Source organism: Scomber japonicus, chromosome 11 (genome assembly GCF_027409825.1).
Source record: "Scomber japonicus isolate fScoJap1 chromosome 11, fScoJap1.pri, whole genome shotgun sequence".
Taxonomy (NCBI): Eukaryota; Metazoa; Chordata; class Actinopteri; order Scombriformes; family Scombridae; genus Scomber; species Scomber japonicus.
The window spans coordinates 19,400,083-19,427,485 of record NC_070588.1 but is presented as its reverse complement, the minus strand read 5'-3'; the positions used below and the strand labels follow the sequence as shown (position 1 = coordinate 19,427,485).

At 42.2% G+C, this 27,403-nt stretch overlaps 1 protein-coding gene across 1 annotated transcript in view; it reads right to left on the bottom strand.

Moving 5' to 3' along the window:
* Positions 1 to 4,171: 4,171 nt before the first annotated feature.
* Positions 4,172 to 27,403, bottom strand: part of igsf3 (immunoglobulin superfamily, member 3) — a 70,285-nt gene continuing 47,053 nt past the window's right edge. Inside the window, exons 5-9 of the mRNA XM_053329028.1 lie at positions 24,160 to 24,567; positions 20,957 to 21,382; positions 9,710 to 10,120; positions 7,350 to 7,796; positions 4,172 to 6,710 (exon numbers count right to left, since the gene is read on the bottom strand). Coding sequence (XP_053185003.1) covers positions 6,460 to 6,710; positions 7,350 to 7,796; positions 9,710 to 10,120; positions 20,957 to 21,382; positions 24,160 to 24,567 — 1,943 coding nt within the window. The 3' untranslated portion in view covers positions 4,172 to 6,459. The remainder of the gene's footprint in view (positions 6,711 to 7,349; positions 7,797 to 9,709; positions 10,121 to 20,956; positions 21,383 to 24,159; positions 24,568 to 27,403) is intronic.

Below are 27,403 nucleotides of genomic sequence, written 5' to 3'. Positions count from 1 at the left end.
CATTTAGATTTTTAGAATATCGTGGGTATTTTAACCAGAGATTATTAATCAGAAATTTTGAAGTCATGTTGACCATTTTAATCGCATTTTACTGTTTTAAGCCAAACCATCATCTTTCCCTAATCAAGTGGTTTTTGTGTGCACACCTAATCACTGGTGTTAAATGAGACATAAAAGGTTAAAAAAAATCAGATATTTAATGTTAATTTAAACTTCCTGGAACAATTAATTGGCTCTCCATCTGAATCTCCAGGATTCACAGGGGAACATTGCCTTAGTAGCAACCTTAACAGTTTACTGCATCTAGGGACACCAAAAGTAAATAAACACACAATTTTAGTGTTTATCAATTATGAATGAGATGAGAATATTCCAGTGTATGTTTGTAAATTTGTGCATGTTTTTAATCCATAATGAATGTTGTGGGGCCATCTCTGTTTTTGTTGTTTGTGTGTTTTGCCTTGTGCGCATGAATCATGTGATTTGCTTGGAGTTTCTATGACAGATCAGCAACAAACATTTTTCCAATAACCAGCCTTTACTAACAGATCCTTAAATACAGCTATTGATAATGTGTTTCTCAACCTGGACCCTATTTTCCTATTTCCTTTTAGTGGATATACTTTGACATGCGCAGTAATGCTTTGTGGCTCCCAGCTGAAGTGCTCTTGCTCAATACTGGACCCATTTCAAAACTTTTTGTCTCCATTAGTCATCTAGACCCAAAATGATAGGAAATTAGGGTCCAAGTAAAAAAACAAAACAGATTTCCGTTTAACACGTATCACACTGCCTTGGAGATTGCTGACTGCTGCTGATACATCAATAGCATCATCACAGTTTCCATCAGTACAGGTGGTCCATCTGTTCTCCTTCTACTTTCATTACCCAGGTCACATTTCCCTCTACTTAAACCATGTACAGGGAAACCAGCACGCTACCCGAGACATGAATGTTACAGTTACTGTAAGTGGATTAACACGATTTCTTTTGTTCTTATTGACTCACACTTACATCATTGAATGAGTCATAGCTACCACACACAGAAATGTGGTATCTAACAAAGGTGAGCACAACAAGCTGTGAACAGGCCTCAGCAGACCAGCCACGCTCTGCAATCTGTTTTGTAGCTATGCCTCCCTTATGTCTTCAACTCTTAGAAAAGAACAACCGGTCTGTTCTGGTCATAGTGGATGATGAGCATTATGTGTTGGTAAGTCATCTTGTTTTCTGTACATGAGCAAATAGTCCCTGTTCATATTCACACGTGTGTGCTGTAGATCTAGACCCATCTTTGTGGATTTTGCTCTCTGTCCTTGTTATGATGCATCCAAGCTCACAGTGAAGGTGTCCTTTCTCTGCATTATCTTCAGTGCTTCCTCTCTGACTGGTAATAAATCATAATCCTTTTTGCCTGCCTGCTGCCCTGGCGCCCTGGATGGTTAAGTACTGTCTGCCCATGTGTGCCCTCTGGTATCTGCATCCTTAGCGAGAAGTATAGATTTGTGGATATTGCTTACTTTTATGCAAAATAGATCTTTCCTTATATGGTCTCTGCATGAGAAAATGGAGACGGAGAACAAAAATCTGTGAGAAAGTGGGACATGGAGATAGCGCTCGAAGGGGGAGGATTCAGTGTTTTCACGTCCTGTGAAGTTGTGACAGAGCTGGCTGACAATAACATCAGCAATATCAGTGTGCCTGCTATCGGCGCTAGTAGCCTCAATAGATCTTTGAATGTGGGGGCTCTTTCAGTCAAGACAGATTGTTTTGTCAAGAGCCGACCAAAAACTCTTGCAGGGGAACCTGCATGCATCACAGAGCCCAGAAAATGGTCCACTAACTCCACAAGCAAACACCAAACTATGATTTCTCTTGCAGTGAATACTATTTTCCCCTTGTGTCAATGTGATTTATGAAATGGGTAGCAGCATTTGTTCTTGACTTCATTGGGTATGTGTGCATCAATATGAGTTAATGTGAATTCATGTGAGAAGTCAGAGTCAGTGAGAAGTTTATGAATAGCATGGGATGGTGAAACTCTGCACTTTACAGAATGGGAGTTATGTGTGTGTGAGAAAAAGAGCGAGTGAAGAAGAGTGAGTGAATCCATCTGCATTGGATGAGTTATGAATGGAGAGATGTGATTTGCTGAGGCCGTCAAAAAAGTGCCAGGTTAACTTGCAAGAGCCCCTCTAAGCATAATTTATCCTCTGACATGCTGACCCATTCCTTCTCTCTCCCTGTCTCTCTTTTACACACACCAACACAGATATATAACTGAACATACACAGTAAATAAACCCTCATGTTGTTCAGGGGCTTAGAGGTCAAAATCCTACGCAACAACACTCAGCTGCCTGCAGGGCATTCACCTTGAGTTCATGGTTAAAGCAGAACTAGATGATTAGGATGGTTGCCAGTACTATTTTAGAAGATTATGGTTGTTGTGAGAATTGTGGATCGATATTCTGTTTTGACAAATCATCTCCAAATACTGAAAAATGCATAAGGTTGGAAGGAAAACAGGGATTTGCTCTGAATGTATTTTATTGCAATAAACTGACAATAGCAAAGTGCCTTTTTAATGGTCACGATGGCAACTATTTGACAGAATAACAGAAGAGAAAATAAACAAATCATGGTCATATAAAAATACATCACTGAAAAATAAAGCATCACTGGCTGAACTGAAAACATCACCACAAACTATTTTACACCTAAACCTGGAGCCAGCACACAGCCAATACATGCAGCCCTCAAAACGCAGCTACAACACTGTCAGATCATCTGGAGGAACCTTGGGAGGCAGCTATGGATGGTATCATTAATATTATTACTACAAAAACATCATTCAGAGCATGACTGTACAGCTCCAATGATGATGGCGGCATTGTGAGCCCCCCCCCACCACACACACACATACACACGCACACAGCGACCATACCCTCCACTTCCCGTCTCAGGTCTAGAAAGACGGAGTTCTGTTTTGAATGAATGAAGTCCAGGATTATGAGATTTACACACTGAAGCTAGAGCTGCTGTTCAGTGGCAATCAATTACCCAACCTGCATCTCAGGGAATGTTCAAGATTTATAAAAGGCAATCATTCAAACCAACAAACAAGTTCCTGTAGTTTTGTTTATGAAAAACTGAATTCAGGTCCCTATCAGCATTTATTGCCAATGCATATACATGTAAATAAGATATGATACCATTAGTGTCAAATCACAGACCCTTTCCAACAGCTCAGTCATCAATTATCCCTGGTGTTATGGCAACAAAACAGGAAGTTGAAGACTATTTATCATATAAAAAGAGAGGTAGGCTGCACACTGAATATTGGAATTTAATGAGGGAGCATTTCAACCATTAAGCTCTGTTTTGCAAACACCCATGTGAGAAAAAAAAACAAAACAGGTTATATGTACTGTATATGCACACAGAAAATGACAGCTCCACCTACAATTATATCACATGATACCAAAAGATTAACGTTTTTACAGATTTATCTTTCTTATGCACAATCACAACATGTGAACTCATGTTGTGCTCATGTACATTTACTCAATGTACTAATTTCTATAATTGTACATTTGTCAAAAATGTGTATTTTACAATATATACCCTGCATAGTCTATTAGCCAGTTGTGAGATGGTTGCCATCTGACTTCACATGTACTGTAGTGGACATTGTCTTGGCTTATGGTATTTTCTTGTATCACGCGTTTTTCTAATTGTGTATGGAGTTTTTCTCACACAGGAGTTTGCCTGATAAATATCATGATGTCGCCTCATTAAATAGTTGGATTCTAGCAAAATTCTGTGTGGACTACTTTTGCTGCTTTTTATCCTGCATCCAACTGACGTTCGATGTGCACAGTATCCCAATTCTCTGCTGAAGGCAATTTATCTACATCAATATCTCTGGTGTGAAAACACTTGTAAACACCCAAGTAATGATGAGCAGACATACATCTAATTAAAAGGGCCCTTCCTTTGAAGACACTGATCAATTTAGTTGTAGCTGAATTCCCTGCATACACGCACTGCATGTCTAACTTCCTTGACTTAAAAGTGCTGGCCATTCTTCACATGGAATAGTGTGCTCTACTTGAAATGGACTAGTCAGGTTGAAAAACAGAGGAGGAAGCTGAAATATCACAACCCGATGACTTGTGTGAGTATCAGTTACTTGCTTTTGGTGTTTTGACACAAATCTGTTTAATGAATGCTGCAAGAAGCAAAGCATTTAAAAAGACAACTATTAGCAATAATATCAAACACAATCTCCACAACAGCCATTCTTGAAATAAACCACTTCACATGTTTGAAGGACATCTGGAATTGGCAGTCAGATATTATAAATAACGAGGGACCAGGCTTTGCGTTGGCGCTTGGCTCAGGAAGTTGGGGGGGGTTTGGGCACTGCTCTGTCACACAAACACAATGCTCAAAGAGTTCAAAGTTTACAAAACATCAAAATTCCTCCTGCAATATTGTCATGCAATATACATGTTGACACGATTGAAAGAACAATGTCAAGTTTCGAGAGTTTTCATGTCCAGTCTGGCAGTGAGAGGGTTAGGCCCAGATTGGGTAGAGGATTTCACACCTCTCCTGGCTGTTGCATTCCAGGGAAAGGTGACAGATTTGCAACCCTTCTGCCTTGCGTCAGGGGAGCTGAGGAGGACGCCCTCAGCTAGAATCCATGATTAGAAGATGTTTTAACAGTTCAGTTTCATCAGTCTTTGATCAAACATCCTACCTAGGTGTTACATCACATTTCACTAAATAAAAGCGACTCAAGCAAAAAGCATCAAGTGAATCCATTTTTGTGACTTGTCTGTTCAACTATTGTACATGTAAAGTCACAGTAAATTTCATTATAGGTATAGATATACAGTGTTTTGACACTGACCGAACTTGACAACCCGGTATGAAATGCTACAGACTGCAATGCGCAGGACAAATCTAGCATTTCTACATCTACCACATTGCCATCACACAGGCTATTGACATAATCTACTTGGTGCAGTTGCCTGGCAACACAAGCAGCACAGTTCTTAAGGAATTTCAAAGCAAAAAAGAAAATCTTACAAAGCTATGCAAAGTAGTATAAAACAATAAATAGAAAAATCTTTAAAATAAACACAAAAGTCAAACATTTGCCCCCGCCCATAAATGAGTTTTCATGTAATGTGCAGATAACATTTTTAGAGTGATTTACTACACATCTACATATTAGTAATCTTCAGTGTGGCTCTTAATACATCAAAAGTCTTTTTTTAAACTAATATGCATCTTTCAAATTATGAGATCTTTTAAAGACAAGACATAGTGGTTGTACAGGGCAACTTAAAGAAATGTGCAAGAATTTAATTTCAGTCAATAACCCCCACTGCGTAATGTAAGCAGGACAATTCAACTGATTTAACATGAGTGTAAAAATTGCCCTTTTGCCTACAAGGCCTCTAAACCCACAGCAGGAGGTAAGCAGACATATTCAATCTGCCTCAGAACCAATCCGCTTTCCTCCTCTCTTTAAAACTTCAAACATTAGCTGCAGAGGACAGCGTGGAAATAAGGAGGTCTTGGCACTGAAAAAAAAAATCCCTTATGTCAAAATACGTATATCTCAGCAGGAGAGAGCTGTTCATTTATTCTCCATCTTTTCCGACCTCCCTCTTTCTTTTCTCGCTGTCTCTTTTTGGAGAGAAGGAGGATAGAAGAGAAGAGCGGAGCAGTCTCTCACTAAGGCCAGAGTGTCTGGCAGTGTTTAAGTGGCGCACCAGGACCTGTTTCTGTCTGCCAAGGCAAATTCATTGTAGAGGCAGGTGGGCCGGCACACATACACACATCCTCACTTAGGACACAGACTTGTGTGTCCTTTGCTTTGTCTCTATGCAGGCTGGCAACCAAGTCATCAGCTACGGAGTCAGTGGGAGCAGAGCATTACTATGGCAACCAACATAGTGGGCCAGGCTGCTCTTGGATCATTGCGGAGACTTTTTTGGCATCCACTCATTGCCGGAGTTGATTATAGAGTTCCTTCTCTTAAATGTTCTTCCCGGATTGGCCAATGATCCCATGTGCACAGTTTCTTTTCTTTTGAAAAATAGACAAATATTCAGAATAATAAAAATCAAAATGCAGCTATGAGACTAAGTTTCACAGAAAACAAATAATTGAGAGGCTCATGGTACTCTCTTGCCCTTCGATTCTCACTCGCACAATTACTCGTGGTAACATGGCACACCCATTCCAGTCCACACTCACACACACGCACACCATAAAACAGGCATCCACCAGGGTTGGAATTTTTAAACTGATCAACTGATTGACTAACTCAACACAGCAGTGAACGACAGTAAAGTCTGAAGGTGGAGTCCAGATACGCTCCCTGACATTCTATTGGCTGGATCCGCGATGTGCGCGTGGCAGAATGCAGGACCCTCGCTTAGTCAACGGAGCCGGGGTGCAAGCTGAGTGCAGGTGGATCCAGACAGGTGGGAGAGTAACTAAGGTGAGGTTCTTTAATCCACAGGAGCGGGGCGCCGTTCTTGCCTTCTTGGCTCTTGCTATTGTTGCGGCTCTTGTAGCGCACTAGCAGCAAGGCGATGAGGAGGATGCCGAAGATGGGGAACGGGTAAAAGAAGACGAAGTAGAAGAGGGAGTCATTGGCGCACACAACCGACTGGAGAGTGGACACTGTTGACAGAGAATACAGAAGATATATGTTATACTTTTATGGAATGAAATGGACTTCTAGTGTAGTTTGCTCTTACAGGAGATGAAGTTTAAAATGCTTTACAACAAAGTGAAGAAACAAGAATTAATATAAACAGACAAGTTAAAACAAGTAAAAATAGCCACATCAAAAAATAAGAGGCATCAAATGGCAAGAACAGATATGCTGAGAACAATAGAAAATATGAAAGATAGAAATAAAACAAAAGGAAGTAACAATAATAAATATGTAAAAAATATGTAAATTGTATTCATTTAGTTGTTGACATTTGTGAATTCATCTTTTTGACTTCTTTAGATCTCAGAGCTGCATTTGACACCATTAATCACTCAGCTTTAATCACAAACAGTAGGTGGCCCGCTTCTGGCTCCACTTTCAACTGGGTTTATTCCTATTTTCAAACTAAATGTCGTGACTGGGGAAGCCAGAACATCCAAGGCTGAGGTGACATATAGAATACCTAAGAGCTCCATGACTGGCATATTAATATTATTTTTTACTTGAACTATAACACAAGATGACACATTAGAATTGGGCAATATATTATAACCACCATGAAACAAAACATTCAAAAGAGCAGCAGTTTTAGTTTAACTTACCTTGTTGCAGTACATTGACGATAGTTAACCCAGAATTATTGGTAGCCAGGCGGTACCATGCATTGCGGGGATTAAGTAGCCACTCCTCTACATGGCAGTAGTAGCGGCCTGTGTCTGTTGGCCGTGCTCCTTGAATGGTTAGGCTGTACTGGTCGGAGGTCATCCGCTCGAACTGCAGGCGTGAATTTGGCCCTGCTTCCTCTCTGGGGCTGCAGTTTCCATTTCCAAAAACAGCATCGTGTCCTATGGAGAACACGCACTCCCGCTCTCTGTCTTCATCGCCCGGCTGTTCCTCCATATCATTATCTTCGGAGCGCTCCACGTACCAGGAAACGGAGAAGCGGGAGTCCCGGGAGGACTGAGAAGGAATGCTACAGCCCAATCGGATAGAGCCAGACTCCGGCACTGTGACGTTTGACTCCAACTCCTCCACCTGCAGTCGAACCTCTGAAGAGGGGCAAGATAAAGGGAAACAGACAAAGGTTATAAAAAGTGGATATGTATTGTAAGTGTATTGTATTTTTTATAGTCCAGCAATACAGCACAATAAGTCACAATATTCACTCAAAGCAACATTGACAGGGGTTTTTTGGGATGGTATCTAAACAAGAGCTAAAATAACTAGTCTATTAATCCATTGCTTGATCAACAGAGCAAATCATGTGAGTAATTTTCAAGTGACAACACCAAATATTTGCTGGTTACAGCTTCTCAAATGTGAGAATTTGTCTTTGTCTTATATGACAGTAAACTGAATATCTTTGTATTTTTGACTCTTGGTCAGACTTCAACTTGGCCACTACGAAACTGTGATGACATTTTCTGACATTCTACTGAAAAATAAACAACAAAAGCAGCAAATGATTCTGCAACCAGGAACAAACTTTCAAAATCTGCAAACAAAATAAAAAAAAAAAAAGTCCCACTGTGCCCATAGCCATCACTGGTCTTTGAGCTCCCCAGCAAGGTTACATCCTTCCCCAAAGCCATTGTTTCTGTCTGTATGGGTATGCTACAGCCCTTCAGGGGTGTTACAATGAACCAGTTCTTCTGCAATAATAATTAAAAAAAAAGAGGCACCAAAAACCTGGCTTGCTCAGGCTCCTCAACACATACATTGAAATGATCCTGTTGTAAAACCAAAATGAGAGGCAGGAAAGACAGCGGGAGGCAAGGGAAAAAAATACTAGTGCTGGCACACAACTCCACTCATCTTTCCTCCTGACAGGCAGATTTCTGGATGACTTCCGAGGTGAATATATTTTTAAGCACCTTAATGAATATCCATGATGTTTATACAGCATATACTATGTATGGTATGTGATTTATTTATATAAATCAACATGAACATGTATGAATAATAAACTACACCTTCCTGATTGTGATTTAAGTGTTAAATAATGACAACTAAGTCTTGTGGTGAGCTTCAACAAACAACCATGTATTTTTAAAATCTTATTATATAAATATATAATACTTTTTAGATCAAATTTGATACTAATGAAATGAAAGACAAAAAATCCTTATCAACACAAAAAAACTAGTATTGGTGTATAAATATTCCAGTATCTCTGCATGTATACAGTATGTGTGCTGTAGTTCAATTAAATGTGGGAGCAGTGTCAACTACACTGTCTACATAAAAAAGTGCTCTTTCCTGCCATACTGGCTTATGATCAGGCATTCTGATCCCCAGTTTCTGGTTGGACAGATGCCATATCAAAGATTTCACACTGCATTATAAACAGAATACCTGGCAGAAGATCACGGTTCTAAGAGACATCTGAAAAAAGTGACCTTCATCTGGTATCATCTGAATACATTCATGCCAAATAAAGAAATGTCAAGAGGGTAAATGAGTTGTAATTATTTATTTGCCCTTTCTAGGCATGGAGATTCAGTTAAGTTGAGAAAGTCACTTGAGTTTATTTAAGATAAACTATCTTGATTTAAAATTTCTAGGTTTGGGTGGCAGTAGAAACATCAAGGCTTTGGGCACTTTGAAAGATTTGAGTACTGGACAAGAGGATTAGGTTCTTCATCTAAGCCAGACTGTGCCCTTTGGTGTGGCATATGACAGCTGGCATGGCTTCATCCCATTTTTCTGCCACCTGAGCACTGCCCAGGGCAGGTGTAAGGTCATCAGAGCGAGACAGCCTTGAGGCCTTGAGCAGAGCATGTGGGAGAGAGAGGCAAGGTGAGGGGAAAGTAGTTTAGAGGAGGGATTTGAACACTGAGGTTACAATGTTCAACTGGTCCAAAACAGACAACATGTGAGGCTAAAGTAGCAGCTGCTTCCCTGCAGTTGGAATAAATAAGCATACTGTTAAAGAGAACAACATTTCTGATTGCTTGCTCACCTGGTTGTCGAACCAGAACCTGCGTGTACCCTGAGGACTCCCGGGAGAGTCGATACCATGCTCCATCTGGGTCATTCAGCCACTCCTCCACCAGGCAGTAATATGTCCCAGAATCACTGCTCTCTGCCCTGTTCAGTGTCAGCACGTAGAGGCGAGGTGACAGCCTCTCTGCCTGTACGCGGCGTCGCAATCTCTCCTCATCCGCGTAGGCGCCATACTCAAAGGCCCCAGAGCGCTCAATTCTCAGCAGGAGCTCATCAGCCTCTGACCCCGTTGCCCGCCTCACGTACCACAGCACAGCATGCTGGGAGTCCTGGCTGGTCTGGGATGCGATGGAGCAATTGATCCTGACACGACTGTCCTCCAGGTACACCTGAGACTGGTTGGTCTTTTGCACTCGCAGCTTACTCTCTGCAAAGAATTAGAGAGGGGATTTGGGGGGTGGGTGGGAAGAACAGACAGTCATTCATATGGGTGCAGGAAAATGTGAGTGCTGGTGACAGGTACACCATCCAGTTTCTGTTTTGTGACAGACGACCTGTAGCTGGGTTTATTTCTGGTGACAGCAGGGCAGGAAAAGATAGTGGTGCAGCACATGACAAAGAGAAAGAAAGAAATACAAAAGGAAAGAGAAAGAAGGGGGAAATTTCAGACAAATCAAAGCTGAGAGGATGTGGAGTCTGTTGGTATCAAGAGATGCAGAACAGCAAAAGAGACAAGAGTGAAGGAGGTGGGTGTAACGGGGGGTATGGATATTATCAGGTAAGATACAAGACAAAAGCAGGGCAGGGGGTCTGTCAGCCTGCCAGAAAGAGAAAGAAAAAGGGATGCAATTATTAAGTCAAGCAAGGTTGGGTACAGAGCAGATACGAGAGGGAGGAGACGATAGAGAGTTGTGACTGAGATGTCAGGAAGGAGCTGAGGCGGCCCAGAGTGCTGTGACAGGATTGGTTACAGTGACATCGGTAGTGGGATAGGATTAGCTGCAGGTACATCAGGTGTGACCGTGACCAGAGCCCCGCTGTCACATGCTTGGGGGAGGATTAGTTCAGTACAAAGGATGTAGACAACACACACAGACACGTTTGTCTTTATATACTTTTGAGGACACTCATTGGCATAACGCATTCCCTAGCCCCTTACCCTAACCTTAACCATCACAACTAAATGCCTAAATATAATCCAACCTAAACCAAATTCTAACATTAAGCTTAAAACCAAGTCTTAACCCTCAAATTGCCCTTTGAAGTTGTGAGGGCAGGCCAAAAATATTCTCACAACACTGTTTTTTGACTGAAATAGGTTTTCTCAAAGATAGAAATACATGTGCCCGCCCACCCACACACACAGACCCCTGAAACAAGATGTATAAAAACAGAGACAGACAGAGCTGTATTTGTATATGTTTTTATATTACATGAATTGGGACAGCTCTGCTATTTCAGGAGATGTTGAAATAATTGAGATTATTATTAGACACCTAAAATGCTAATCAAAATGCTATTTACCTGCCACCAAGCTTTAATACACATCAAGCTATTCAACACACTTGTATTTCTAAAGTGCATTTTCTGGCATCTTTCACTGGTAGACTAAATGCAGACTATGGCTCAACCCCAGCATTAACCATCTCTATCCTAAACAACAGTCATTAACACACAGACAGCAAGCCAACATTTTGTTGCTGCTGGATGAGAAGATTACTGATATCTGTCAGCATTGACTAAAAACACATTTATTGGGTGATTGGGTGTATTTACTGACAAGCAGTAGGATACATGGAAAACATATTTTCAATGTAAATATGCACAGGAAACCTCTAAAATATTGTTTTCTATCATTTGTAATGTATAAATTAAGAAAAACAAACTTCCAACTTTTGAAAAAGTTGTTTGCATACCTGTGCACCTGGTTACTACATTTCCAATAAGCCTACTAAAATGTACTCCATCATTGTATTAAGACACTATCTTCACAAAGGTATGCCTGAAGAGACACAATTAGTTTGTTTAATCGTCACCTGTGTTTTGGTCCTTATGGACAATGGACAACATGACTCATAATAACAATAATAAAAAAACACTGCACTTATAGCTGATTTAATGTCGCAACAAAGTCGACATGACAGAGTCAAGCGCACAATTTCACCTAGTCAATTATTCATTTAGGCATTTCAGCAACTTCACCAAGAAACTTGAAGAAGACCTGACCATTAAAGCTTCTTTTAATTTCTAACATCATAATGCAAATTTCTCCCTCCTGTTCTTCTGTTCTTGTTCTATTCATGACAACAGAGTAAGGCAAAGGGTGAATTAGGCTAAATAGCCTATAAACAATAAATGGTACCATGGCAAAACAATAATGAATAAATAATCATTTAATTAAAAATAAGTTTTGCACACAGTGAACGTTCGTGAGGAGGCTAAATAATTGATTGATTTGATTATATGTGTCCTTCAAACACTCTGAGCAGATAATCAGCACTTTGACTACATCTTCCACACACAACTTTCCTGCACTTCAAGCACATGGCTAAAGTTCTTTTGCAGGTCATTCTCCTCTGCTCCTTTTATAATTTAATTATGACTTGATGTAGTCATCAGATCACACACTCCAGTGCATGCCGTTGCCGAGCAACTTGGAATATTTAAACTTAAACGACATGGAAATAAATGCATTTCATGTATGAGTACATTTTACCCGGTGGCAGTTGTAGGTATAAATGGCCATATTTTAATATGCATTCATCTTCACTATTTTTAACTACAGTATAGGAGATGCTACACAACATTATTTTAGGAAGATTAAAAGACTGGGGGACGTGAATATTTTATTAAAACATAGTAGTGTACAATTTTAAAACTGTGGCGGTTCTAGTGCCAAGCAAAAAAGGGTTTTATAGAAAAACATGTATTTATACAAGTACATAAAAATCATATTGGTACCAAAACTCAGGTATTGAATCTGCATTTAGAATTTCAAATAATACCCACTCCTGAGGAATATACAGTTGAATCAGGTTTTTCTACTAACTCGACATACAGACATTATTTGTACAGTAGAATCTTGTTTTCTGATGGATTTACTGACTAATCTGATCCCATAAGAAACTCTGCATTCCCATTTTCTCTCCGTGCTTTTCCTGTGTTCTTAAACATCTCCCTCATTTTATGTTCCATGTACCCTGCTAGCTCACGCTAAGCTTTGCTATGACTGACTGACTGATTGACTGCCTAGGGTCACAGCCATCTGCCCAAAATGTTTCACCCTTATCCACAGATTGGTGAGCATGCTTAAGCAATCGCTCTTTGTAATCCTGCATATTTGCATTGTACATACAGAATACACACATTGAAAAGACGCGTGGCTACGAGGCATTTTAGGACCACCCTGCTGTGCAACGACATTTCAAGCTAGCATCTCGAATTAGTCATCATCGTTGCCTCGGTACCCACTAAAGATATGGTAGAAAGCCTGACAATCTCCCCATCAAGAATTACTGCCGAGCCCTGCAGAATCCTGGCAATCACTTTTTTTGCAGGAGAATTACTGCCGAACCTCCTGTAGTGGAACCATGCAGGATTGGATTGGCTCAGGACAAAGCAATTCTCTGACGTTTCCATTTGAAGTTTGAATCCGCAGCAGGGAGAATATAAAAACTGGAGGCTGAAAGCCTGTTGCCGTTCATCAGTGTTTACAGAAATGCCTTTTTAAAGATAAAATAGGCTAATTATCCAAGCCCTATTAAGTAGCATCATTATAAATTAGCACTCACTCAAGCAGAAACAGGAGGACGATTAATATGGAGGAAAAATGGGCAGAAAAGCGGAAGAGTAATAAAGGGAAGAAAAACAGAAACACTGTCTTTTCTTTCCCAAAACAGCCTTTAACTCTCCGCTCCCTCCAGAATACTCTTGCTAAGAAATGTCACAGTAGAGAACAGCGACTTCACTGACCAGCCTGGCTGTCACATCATTTGACATGTGCCTGTTCCCACAGAGAGTAAGGTTTCTTCTTTCAGCTGCAGCCATCCTCCTGTACCACCAGTTACATCAATGCATCTGCTGATGCAAGCAGTATAAAGGGGACACAAATTCTATATGATCTACATGCAGCATGCAGTGTTTTTGGGGGGGAATAGACCCTGCATAGGAAGCCAGTTCATTCACAAATTGTTAATGAGGCTGGTCATCATGGAGCTACTGTATGTATACTCTTCAAACAGCATGAGTTATTCTGTGTGTGACAGCATGGCAATACCTATTTCAAATGTGATCACATGTTCTTCGCTGCTGTGTTTTTTTAATGAGCCCTGAGGGTCACATTCATAAAAGCTGGAAACATTTTTTATACCAGCTCTGCTTTAGTTCAAGTGCCAGTCAAACTTGGCCTCAGTGTATGGGAGTGAAAATGCTTCTTAATTTTTCAAGAAGCAAAGACTGTGTGTATGCATTTGTGTCTTTATTTTATTTCAATATCAGGTAGAAGAAAGAAGTTCATAATGATGTTAACCTTGAATGTACATTTTGAAATTGTACTGCCATTACAGTGCACAAAACAACAAAACAATAGTCTTGGTTAATAGCAACGCAGAACTGCAGAGTTGAGACCAAGCTGTTCTTTACTCCTTTTATTTTTCAGTAGACGTAAGACAGCACAGCCCCAGTTTTGAAGGAAGTAAGATAGCACCCCAAAAGCTGCACCACACAACTGTTGTTTATGAGGTTGAGCAGTAGAGCAGATGAAAATATCTTTGAGTCGGGGGGGAGGAGAAATGCACAGCTATGGATGCTACAGTGGCACGCTAACCGCTGCACACACACACACGCTTGTAAAAAAAATGTTGAGTATAACTTCAAAGGAGTTCAGAATCTGTCCGGCCAAGTGTTCAGAAGAGGAGGATACAGCCTGAGATTGTAAGTCAAAGAGTGTTATCCTTTATTTTTGGAGAGAAAATTCAATTCAATTCCCATCTCTCTTTCTTGCCTTTGCTCCAGGTGACGTCTTTTAATACTAAACAGGCTCCGAACATTGGGGTTGAAATGTCTGCGTCACCCTTGTACTTAACTCTCATCTCTCCCCTTTCTGGCAGTCTTTGTTTTGACCATTCATCACCTTTCCTCTGAAGATTCCTGTCTCTCCTGATGACATTCTGTCTAATCACCTGACATTAACATGAATATTTAGCACCTTCACCTGGGGACCATCAATATTAATGAAACCTAAATGAAGTGCCTAACCAGAGGTGCTGGTGGGTCTCTGCCTAACATTTTGGCTCTTTTTAAATATAGTCTAATATGTACTTAATGACCACTGAGCTGACAACCTATCTACTGGGCCACAGATGTAATGCTTCCACTTAGTTGAGTGAGGGCATGAGACATATGAGCGATGAAGAGATGAGAGGGATGAATTAAAAAAAAGGGAGGCAGGCAGGGAGAGAGAGAGGGATGCAATTCTTTAAAATACTTGATGAGAGAAAAGTAGGATAGTTAAGGGATATATCACCAAACTGAACAGATATTCACACGCACCTACCAACAGAGAGCGGAGGAGTGAGAGTGAGTGTGCAGAGGGAGAGAGAGAGAGCCTGGGAAAGATGAGAGAGATGTAAAAGACAGAAAGTGAGAACATGCTCCTGGGGGGATTTTGGAAAGCAGCAGGCAGTCTCTCCAGCTCCACTCCAGAGGACTTATAGTCTTAATGGCTGCCTGCTCCTCCTTTAGCATTAGCATTAGCAAAGCCCAGGGCTAATCCACGGCCAGGACCCCAAGCATGTCAGGACGGAGGGCTTAGACGCCTTCCTGATCCCTTGCAGACAGCTCACTTTGGCTTGCTGCTCCTCGCCAACCCCTGCCACTTTACATACACACATACACACACACACAAAATGCTTCATCCCCCCACTCCCCTCTGGCCCATCTGGAACTCTGTCACAGATGAGAGCGAGATGCTAGTCACAAGTAATGAGGGATGGGGTTCCCCCTGACAAAAAAGTAGCGCCCATGTCGAATTGGGAGACTAATTTCTATGCTAATGACAGCGATGTATCTATGATCCCATTGTGTCAGATGGATATTACCTCTCCTCACCCCTCCCCTTTCGAACTCCCTCTACAATATCATTAAGACCGGGCTAATTATAGGGATATGTGCACAGATATGTGCAGCCTTGAACACACCCAGACAGCGACACACATACGCACATACACACAAACGCAATCTCCAACAATATCATTTCTATTCTTCACCACTAGTAGCAACACACAGATGCACTGACTGCACTTTCCCTCTTCCTGCCTGCCTGTCTGAAAGACTGATTGCTGGACGCAGACAAGCCTGACGGGAAAACGGATGCACGAGAAAGGGGTGATACAGGAGGTCAGGTCAGGGGAACTCTAAGAGATTAATGACCCAAAAGAAGCCGGAAGAGCATAAAGACATATCTGATTGAGCCATGCGCCTGTGTGTGTGTGTGTGTGTGTGTGTGTGTGTGTGTGTGTGTGTGTGTGTGTGTGTGTGTGTGTGTGTGTGTGTGTGTGTGTGTGTGTGTGTGTTTGAAAGGGGGTGTGCCAATAAGCATAAAACATGTTATACCCATTAAACCACAGAGAACAGTGGTCATTCAGTCAGTGCAAGAGGCTGGTGTGTGTGTGTGCATGTGTATGTGTATTCAGGAGGCAGCACTTTTAAGCCTTTCCTGCTTTGCTCCTACTATTAGCTATTGATTTACATAGGGAGCAGCAGCACTGTAGCTAGCTCTGAGTTATGACTTCAATTACAGCAGCAGCAGGAAACATAAATGTGCACACACACACACACACACACACACACACACACACACACACACACACACACAAAACACACACACACAGAGAGGTGCTTAAGAGAGATGGAGAGACACAACACAGAGAATCTCATTGTGTCTGCAGATTGGCCGAACAAGGAAATGAGGCCCGGATTGGATTGGATTTGACAGAAAAATGTGCCTGTGTGCGTGAGAGCACAGGGGCTTGCTCTAGTGAGGATGGAAGACGACAAAGGGAAGGAGCTTGACCTTGAATGCCTGAAAGAGGCGTGATTAATCAAAAACCTTTTATGAAATTATTTTCAGTTTCAGTGCACCCCTCAAAGGCTCTTCATTTATTACCTATTATGACCCTGTGTGTTCATGTGCATGTGTGTGCACAACAGGCAGAAAGACTGCATTTGGATAATTTGTATATGCAATATATAAACTGCATGTGGGAGAGGCAGCCTGTACACAGAGTGCAGCCTCAGGTGAGCTTGTGGGCAAACCCAAACTACATCAGAAAGAAAAAAAAAAACAGGGCACGGAAAAGATTTACAACCCTGTCACCAACAATAACACTGTGATAAATCCGCTATTATGTGCAAACAAGCACAGCTGCCATATCCTTATTATTCATGAAATACTGACAATGGTGAAGAAGCTATTTGAAGGAAAATGTAAACATAATAGAGAGAATTATGAGGAGGAGGAGGGAAGCAGAGAATTATAAAATATTTAAAAATCACAAGAGTGAGAAAGAAGCTGGGGGCGTGCGTGGAAGAAAACATGCAGCAAAGTGAGAGCGAAGGGGAAAGAAGACATTAAAAGAGACTTATGGGGAGAGTGAGAACAAAATGTAGACAGACAGAGATAGAGCGGCAGCACGAAAGGAGGACATGAGGGTGATAGGCTGGGCCTTAATGAAGACAGACAGCTACTATCCATGCTTTGATAAGCAGGAATCTCCAATCAGTTCAGTGACGCCAACACTATCAATAACAGCTGGGTGGCAAGTACTTCATTGGCATGAAGGGAGAGCACATGCGGCATATGCTAGTGCCAGCCCATATTAAATGAGACGATACCCTCAAGAACTATTAGAGAGAGAGTGCGACACAGAGATATGAGCCAAGACAAGATAAAGTAGGAAAAAGTAGCAAGGCATATATCCTTTAACTCCTCTTGTATAACCACAAGAGAGCAAAACAAGAGAGGAGAAGAAGTGGAAGAAGGAATCCATTCTAGCAATGTGATTTTTTTGCTCATATGATTGAAAGGTAGCCAGGCAAGCGTAGGTGTTTGAGGAAAGATGAGGAAAAACTCTAAGTGGGACACCCCCCCGGACCCCCTCCCCACCCTACCTTCCATCTTCACCATCATCATTCTAGTTCAACCAATAACCAGACAGTCTTAATATTCCACTCCTCGTGCCAGACACACGTGCACATTTTGTGCACGTGCACACACTCATATTATGAGAAAAATGTATTGAACTCCCAAAACCATCATTAATCTAAACTCCGGTTCCATTAGGGAAGATTCTGCATAATTAGTTTTGTGTATTTTTAGTGTGTGTCTGTGGTTTATAAAGAGATGTGTGTTTGTGTGTGTGTGCGTGTGTGTGTGTGCATGTTATGAGTTATGAGTAGATGATATTAGATTGTGTCGTAGAAACAGAGGCTTCCCTGGTGATCTGCCATGCTGAACATGTGTTGCTATTATTGCATTTCAGAAAGACACAAAGAGAAAACTCAATCAGGTGAAATTTAATATTACTGCCACTGTATGTGGAACTGTATACCATATGCTTATGGTTTTTTTGAGAGTGTGTTTGTGGAGATCCTCTGCTGTGTGGGCTAATATTGAATCGTGTTCTACCAAAAGATAATTACACTTTAGCTCTGGGAGGTAAATCCCCCATTGCGTATGTGTGTACTGCATGTGTGTAGACTTCAGCAAGATGGTGTTTGTGCTCTTGCTTGTGCTAAATGGTTCTCCCCTGCACATATGTCTATGGTGGATAATTCAAGCTGAACTGCTACACAAGGCACACATTGCTCACATTGAACATAAAAGTAATCTGTGTCTGCGTATGTGTTGGTGCAGATACAGTGGTGAACTTCTCTGATATGACCCTGGGGACTTGCATACAGGCAGTGTGCTGCTAATGTAATCTGGAACAGGAAGTAGGCCTAGCCTGGGCTATAGGCACCTCGCTAGTTTGACCAAACGTGACACTCACAGGCTTCTGTAGGGGTTTGGTCCAGCTTTTATCTACATCCAACTTTTGCTTTTGCTGATCTAAGATGCATGTATGCTGGATCAAGGGAGCTATTTCTGATGCTAGTTTTCACTCTCCGCTTTTGAAGTTCCACAATAATTTAATGAGGAGCATCATTCTGCATTTTCAAACCTTTTTATGTTAGGCAAACACTCCCTTCTTTCGTCTGAATACAAGATTGTGGTGTAATGGACCATCAGAAAGCTGAGAGAAACACTTCTGCAGTTGTGTTGTTGGGCATCAGGGCTGAGGTATGGTCCTATATATATGCATAGTATGCATATGAAAGCTCTCAGAGAATTGTCACAAGGTACATGGTAGCATCAGTATTCATGCTGAAACTTAAACTTAGACATGCACACATGTCTGTGCAAACACTATACTGGAGAGGCAGCTCATACATATTGAGCAGGTACCTCTGGAAGCGTGATTTAGAGTCTCTCAATTATGTATCTGGTCAGATGCTGTGTTTGCTCACACCTCATTACACACACTCCCCTTTATCCCACTTCTTTTGACAGAGGGACTGAAAATGCCAGCCGCTCATTTAGCCAGGAGTGTTTAACATTTAAGAAAACAGAAGGCAAACAGCAGAATGGGGGAAGAGACGTGAGGCAGAGAGACATCCAGCACTCTGACAAATGAATCATCAGTCTAAATGAAGGTCTGACTGCTGCACAACCAAAATAGTTGGCGGAGACGAGCACAGCATGACCAGGACTGAGCCAGGCCTAGGCAACTAATAACATAAAGGATTTACTCACTCTCCCTCCCCGGTGAGACAGTGCCCTTACACACAGAATGATCGCACTGTTACGGTTACTGATTGACTTTCAGACGGCAACTGATCACATCGTCACGGTTACTGATGGCATTACCAAGGTAACTGATCACTTTGTCATGGAGAAGCTGCTAGAAAAGAGAGCGGGAGGAGGACCTGGTATTTACTTCCCAGCAAAATCTTTGTGTGTGTGTGTGTGTGTGTGTGTCTGTGTGTGTGTGTGTGTCCTCAGATTTTTTCTGGCGAAGGATAAACAAACACATAGAAGGGAGGTAAACGAGCATTCAGGATGATAAGTCGATTTCTTAATAACTCCTGAAGGGCCCACGGACGCTATGTTCTGCATGAATGGTTAAGGTCAGAGCACATTCAGTCAAGCAAATAAAACTCTCTCTCTGCACTTCTGTATGTGTGTGCCTGTTTACATCTGTTTGCATTCGTGTGTGTATCTGAATCAATAGCGGCGGGAATGAGAGACTGTACATGTGTCTACACTAAAAATGTTATTGATCACCAAAGTCTGCAAGAGTATCTTACTTATCCTCACCTCAACATGGAAGAGGCCTTTTCGACAGGCAAAAGCACACAGTCTTTCACATTTCTACTCATGCATGCTCATGGTGTCAAATAGAACATTTGGCATTTTCAGATGATGCTGCATGATTGCTGACTACTTGCTCATATTGCTCTAACCAGATCCATGCAGTTGTGTTGCTCTAGGTGGCTCAATGCTTTGGTTATCATGCTGGTTTTGTCTAGCTTTCAAAGCAGTTGAGTATTCGCCTCTAAGCACATTCACCTGAGTAAATGAAGTATCATGCTGTTATAGTATACCAAACTGGGCTAAATTAGGTCAGTGTGTGCTCGTATGTCTGTGTGTGGCTGTTTGTTGTTTGAGTTTAGCCACTAATTGGGCTGTGTCTGAATGTGTTTTTCTATGAGTGTGTGTGTGGGGGGCCAATGAGGGCGGTGTAGACAGTTTAATGCCTCCGCCGAGAAAAAAAAGTCCAAGGACAAATCGCTCACTCTCTTCATCACGTTTTCTCACTCTCTCTGTCTCCGTCCGGACGTTGCTTCCCTGTATTATTTATTTATATTTTTTAGTGATCCATTCACTGCGCTCCATTAGGAGACTTCACCCTGCCCTGCACACACAGATGTGCACATGTCCACATACACAATTAGTAGCTAAATCAGAGACTAAGAGCAATTAGAGCCAGTAGAAACTCTCTAAGCTCTACTGTATTTACTATAAGTGTGTGTGTGTGTGTGTGTGTGTGTGTGTGTGTGTGTGTGTGTGTGTGTGTGTGTGTGTGTATCTCCATTTGTATACTGCTCTGTGTCTGTTCCAATTAGGTGTGTGTCTGCCTGGCAAGCGGCCATTCAGACTTACCTGGCTGTAGGACGCTGATGCCAAGCAGGTTAGATGTACGGTTGGCTACTCTGCTCCAGCTGTTGTCGTAATTCTTCCTCCACAGGACGGCAGTGCACTGGTATTTGCCTGCCTCGCGGCGACCTGCCCGTGTCACTGATAGCCGGAAGTTTGTGTTGGAGTGGGAACGGTCCACCGTGGTGCGGGTACCCAATCCTAGCAACTGTTCCCCCCACTGCAGTGTGCCCTCTCGGGTGAAAGTCACCAGATCTTTGAACTCTCCCTGGTTCTCGTCATCCACTTCTGAGCCGGCTGGCATGAAGCGCCAGGTGACGGAGGTGGGGACACGAGGGTTGTGACGGGGTTTGACCAGGCACAGGAGGTCAAAGGAGTCTCCGAATGTTACGGATGGTGTCCGTGACGAGGCAGACACCATGAAGGAGGACTCTAGATGGTGGAGAAAGAGGAGAGTTGATGTTAAGAGGACAGTATGTGAAATGGTCTTTTTATTTGAACATATAGTACTTTAACAATATAAATACATAATAGCATCATAATAGCACTATAAGAGTGTGGGTGTATGATTGAGTGTTTTCTCTATAAGCTGAAACCTCTGCAACTGATATGGTGTTTGTAATCATTTTCAGGATGGAAATTTTCTTTTAAGCATGGCTACCATGAGGAACAAAACCCCCTGCTGGAACAAATACAGAGAGCATTTACTGAAAGTGCACTGGACCCACTCTGACATACTTGTAAGACACTTCTTAATCTTCACTAGCATTTTCCTCCGTCAGTGTGGCAAGTGCAGTATGTGCTGTAAGTGAGGGCGCCTAGGGAAATCCATTTATTGTAGCTTGTGCATATGTACTGTATGCACGTTTATGTACTGTATGTACTACCTTGAGCTTGTGTGTAAATATGAGTTTATGTGCTTGACTGTGAAACTGTGCTTCAAAATTAATGGTGATGCAACAAAGAAATCCCACGGGAGAGATTTCCTCTAAGCGCCGATGTTCGATCTACGCCCAACTCCTTGCCAAGTCTAAACTATCCTCATTAAGCTAAAAACGTTCACCCAGCTTCATATATTATTGCTAAGATACACCTCCACTGGAAACCAAGGGAGACAAGGGAGAGAGAGAGACTAGAGAGACTAGATAAAGAGAAATCCCTTTTCTCCATGGTCCTTTAATAACCTGGCCCTGCTGCGCCAAAATTGAAGCATTTCAATGAATGTGAATGATTGAGCTTGAATATGAGAAAGAGGATTATGCAGAGATGAAAAAAAAAATTAAAAAAAGATGGAGGAGGAATGGGGAGATGTTGAAGTCAGATTTTTGCTAGATCAGATCATTTATTTCCTTGAGACTTTGCAGATTTCTCCATTATTTTCTTGTCAACAGCGCTGTCGCTTTCTCTCTGTCCGTCATTCTCTTTTTCTCTGACAGCCATCATCCCCGTTGTCCTTCAGGGTGTGTAATCAATGGCTTTCTGTCCAGACTTGGCTACTGCTGGGACAGCTGCCTGGGGCCATAATTCTCTAAGAGACAATAATTCTACCCTCTCACTCTTCTCTCATCTCCCTGTGCTCCTCTTCCTTCCTTCTTTCCATCTATTCATCCATCCATTGATCCCTTCCATCCACTTCACTGTCTGTCTGCCTCTATGACAGAAACAAGGATTTCACACCGATCTGTTTTTTCTGCCTTTTTGTTTGTGTGAATAGACATGAATGCCTGTGCTGGACAAAGTCTGTGTGCTTAAGTGGGAGAGTGTGTCTATGGGTGTCTACTATATATAACATCTGTGTGTGTGTGCATGTGTGCGTGTATGTGTATGTGTATGTGTGTGTGTGTGTGTGTGTGTGTGTCTGTACATGGGCTTCTCACTTGCACACACTTGCCACCCCAGACGCCCTGAGGGCCCCTTAAGCCAATCAGCTGGAAAGGAAGCCTCACTAGCGAGCACCTTTATATCACTGTGGTAACAAAAACACAAGGCTCCCAGAGGACACCCCCTCTCCCACCCCTCCAGGTCTAGTCAGCAAGCAGAGGGAGTCCATTAACGAGGAGGCAATGAACTAAAGGCACAATGATCATATATAATATCTTGAGCTCCAGCCCATAGACTGGTTCATTCAGAGGACAGGTCAGTGCAGGTACCAATCTTAACTTTGTAGAGGGAGTTTTTCCCCTTCTTCTGTTTTATAGGTGCAACTAAAGAAGCAAGCCAAGAGTTGTGGGGGGAAAAAAACAAAAAAAACGGGCAATGGCTCTATCTGTATGGCAGGTTTAGCTCCAGTAATTGCAGCTGGAACCTAAAGTAAGAAAGCCAAAAGACCGAAACAAATCTGAGATGAAGTAAAAACCCACACAATGACTGTCACACAACAGCACACATTTAGAAAATCATTTGATCAACAGTCATGGGGGAAAGGGAAAGGAGATGTCGAGGAGTAGAACTGAGGAGAGATGAGCAGCTTCGGACTTCTTTTCCCTGATTTGCATAATGCGTCCCTTGTTCCTCAAACTAATGTTTCTGTTGTTGCTCGAACTTAACAAATGGCCACTTAAAAACTGACATCTCTTCTCTGCAGAACCGCTGTGTGCTGCTGCAAGGAACTAATCCGTTGGCTCTGTATGGCTGTGCATATGTGTGTGTGTGTGTGTGTGTGTGTGTGTGTGTGTGTGTGTGTGTGTACTGAGCCCTGCACTCCTGGCCAACGAGCTCCTCACTGCTCCGCTCCAGTGGCTTCCTCAGTCTGTACCGAGGATGTTCAGCTTAACTCAGCACTGACAGAGGAGACCCACAGACTGTGAAACACATTGCAGCTGCATTTCCATTTTAATAATTCAGGCTAATCCATATATATGTGTGTGTGTGTGTGTGTGTGTGTGTGTGTATTTATGATGAGTGTCATTGAAGCACTGCACTTGACATGTGGCAGGTGGTGTGCTAGTGTCCATGTATGTGTGTGTGTGTGTGTTTGTGTCATAATAGCTCTTACCCCAGGGTAGAGCATGAATAAACCATGGTGCATTCTACTATGTGGACTGCCTGTTCTGCCTGAGCCATTCATCAGTCTTTAGTAAATCACAAACCATATGCCTCTTTTTCATTTGGTGTGCATGCATGGAGACAGACTGTCTTGTAAGAGTTTACATGCCTTACTGACTTGAAGATAAGAGACAATATTGGGGTTAGACCAGGCTGTAACTCACCAACAGTCTTAACAGTGAATGTCTTGGTGGCCGACTTCTCTCCTATCTTCTCCCAGGTTAGATCTGGTTCAGTTCCGGTCTGAAACCACTCAGTGGCCGTGCAGCGGTACTGGCCCTCGTCTCCAGGCAAGGCATTATACAGGGACAGAGAGAATGTGTCAGCCCGCACCTTCTCCACACGGATCTCTCCATAGCTGGAGCGCTCTCTGTAACTGGGGCTATGCCATACAGTGCCATCCCGATCCACAGATGCCACCTCTTGGGCTGGTCCGGTTGCCTGCTTGTCCGTCCACTGCCAGATGACAGACAGGGGGCCTGAAGTAGAGTGCACCGAGCAGGTCAACTGCATCACATTGCCCTCTAGGACCTCTGAGGAGTTACTGGACAGCAACACTGTGATGTTGCTCTCTGAGAGGGAAGAAAAACAAGAGATAGACATGGAGGTGAGCACAACAAGCATATATGTCAGATAGGAGACATGAGGACAAGTAAAGAAGGAGTAAGAAAAAGGTACTCAAAACCTTCCTCAACATCTCTTCTCACACTGAATCTCAGAAACAACAAGAGTAACACTTTCTATGTTAAAACATTCAGAGAGTACAGGAGGCTGCGGGCAATAAAACAAACCGCTCAGCCATTTCCCGGGAGTATAACACAATCCTGTGCAAGTGCTGTGCATGTGCGTTTGCATGCTCGTGTGTATGTGTGAGTATGCATGTATGTAAGGGCGCGTTAGAGACGATAGCGATGGGCTGTTACTGGCCTCAGGCATTTCAGAGTGACAGCCTGAACCCTGTGTAGCTTGTTGACCAAGTCTATGGGGGCACTGGAAAGAAAGCTCAGATCACAAGGCTCAGTGGCACCTTAGAAGAGGAGGAGGATAAAAGACTTTACTCGCTCCTCTAGGTTTTTCTGCTTTATCGCGACTCTCATCACTTCAATGTCCATCATACATCATGGAGCTCTGCTTGACCCTAAAGCTCTCTTAGCCTTGCGAGGGCAGCACTGCTGTCACTAGGTGATGTGGCTAAAGGTTTCTCCTTTTCTTTTCTCCCCTCAGGCCAAGCTCTGCTGCTTCCCTCAGCTTGCCAGTCCTCCTAATAAGCATGAGCTCTCTGTGAATATGGAATAAACTTGCTTCTTACTTCTATCACACTCAAATGAACAAAGGGAAAGCCCTTCATCCTTCTTCTTTTCTGTCTTTCATTTGAGCGGTTTCACAGCTAAGAACATATTGTATTCTAACACTTTTTCACACTGAGATGTAATAGGAGGACATGTAGACACAACTTGCTTCACCTTAAAAGGTTTGTGGGCAGCTCTAACTTTCCCTTTCCTTTAAAAAAAAAAAAAACTTTACAAGTGTAGAGCCACTTCAAAATGTGCCTGTTTGGAACAGGCCATTGCTTGGTTTCTGGCCACTGTTTTAATGCACTGAAAAATGAATACAATTAAAGTGAGTAAATAAAACAAATATGCACTCTAGTAATAAGTAAGTGTTCCCTCTTAATTCAAGTAAAATAAGGGCTGCATTTAAAAATAAAATAATGTGTATTCTAAAATAAAGTGGATTGATCACATTGAGCTCTTACATCGTTCTGTGTCTTCAATTTGGATTTGAGTTGGTGTGTTTTGCTCCAAAGATATGTGCTTAGTCTGTCGTGGCACTTCAAATCTCCACAGTCTTTGGAGCATATGAGACAAACTAATTTTGAACTGTCTGTGCAAAGTACAGTCATTGTATATCGTGTTCCAAGTGCTTCCAAAATGCGGGTGACCTACACTCAACCATGTACCTAAATGCCTCTCCTGTGTAGACTTAACAATTCACTTGCTGCTGATCTGTTAGATGTGCTGCTCACGCTATGTTTGCTTAAAAGATTTGTGCTTTGTCTGTAGTGGTGCTTCACAAATCACCACAGTCTCAGAGCATATGAGGTAAACTGGTTTTGAACTGCCCGTGGAAGTATTTACTCTGTTTTATGCAAGTAACTACAGTCATTGTGTATTGGGCTCTCAGTGCTTTCATAAAGCGAGTGACCTACGCTCAACAATAGCCACCTTCTGTGTTGTCACTTGCTACTGCTACTGATATGCTAAACTTGATGATAACGCTATGCTTTCTGTCACGGGGTAAGAGTGTCCATTTTTGATTAAGGCCGGCCATACACCTGCCACGTGTGTTGATCGGATGAACGGGTCAATAGATACATGAATGCATGCATACATATAGTCAGAGAATATTGTGAAAATCTGGGAATAAATTCCTTCACCAATGTGTTTGTAAGGGTGTCTAGTAACACATATTAAAAGATTTAAATTCAACTCCTGTGGCAAAATCCGTGACAGCTCCTGAAAGTTGGGTTACCTGGAACCTTATCGGTGAAAAATTGAGAAAATTGGAAAAAAAAGTGGAAAATGTTTATCTCTGCCTTAAGTAGCTTGTGAGGGGTCAAACTAGGGTTTTTCAGGATGCTGAATTGATTGCAAGCATTTGTTTTGCACTAAAACCACCCCTTAGTGGAAAAACACAGACATTCCTTCCTTTAGTTGAGAGATTTTTTACATTTCAACATTTTTCTACCAGCTTTGTTTCTTTCTACAAAATGCCTTCTCTTTCTTCTCAGTCCTCATCTTGTTCTTTCTAGCTGTATTCTTTCTAGATTCAGTGTGGCAAGTAAGCTCCCTCTCTCTATCTTCTTTTCTCATCAAAGGTAAACTCATCCATCAACAGTGATTTGTCAGAAGTGTTTACCTCTGTTTTCCCTTTGCTGTCACCTCTGCCTGCCTCTGACTCATCAACTTTAACCCCATGTCACACCCTGTTACCAACCCTCACCTGATTCCCCCAATTAGAATAATGAAGCACATCTTGAAACTGTCTATGTGTGTGTGTGCAGGTGAGAAAAAAACAGGCATGAGAGGACTGTTTGTGTATGATATACATGTTGCCTCAGTGGTATTGTTGCGTTTCACGGAAGTTCTCCTTCAATAACCATGGCTATTATCCTGTGTAAACCCTATAAACATCTTTTATGGGGCATTAATGTCTTTTGTTGGGAAAACAAAACCTCCCAAACAGAGAAGTTCCCTGGACACTGCTGCAGGCTCAGGGCCATTGTTTTGGGCTCATTTAGCAGGGGGTGCAGCACAGTCAGGATAAAGGTAGCGTTGGCTGCTTGAGAGGAGATACTACTCTGTGGTTATTATGTTTTATTATGCTGGTAGCAGCTGGCTACACATA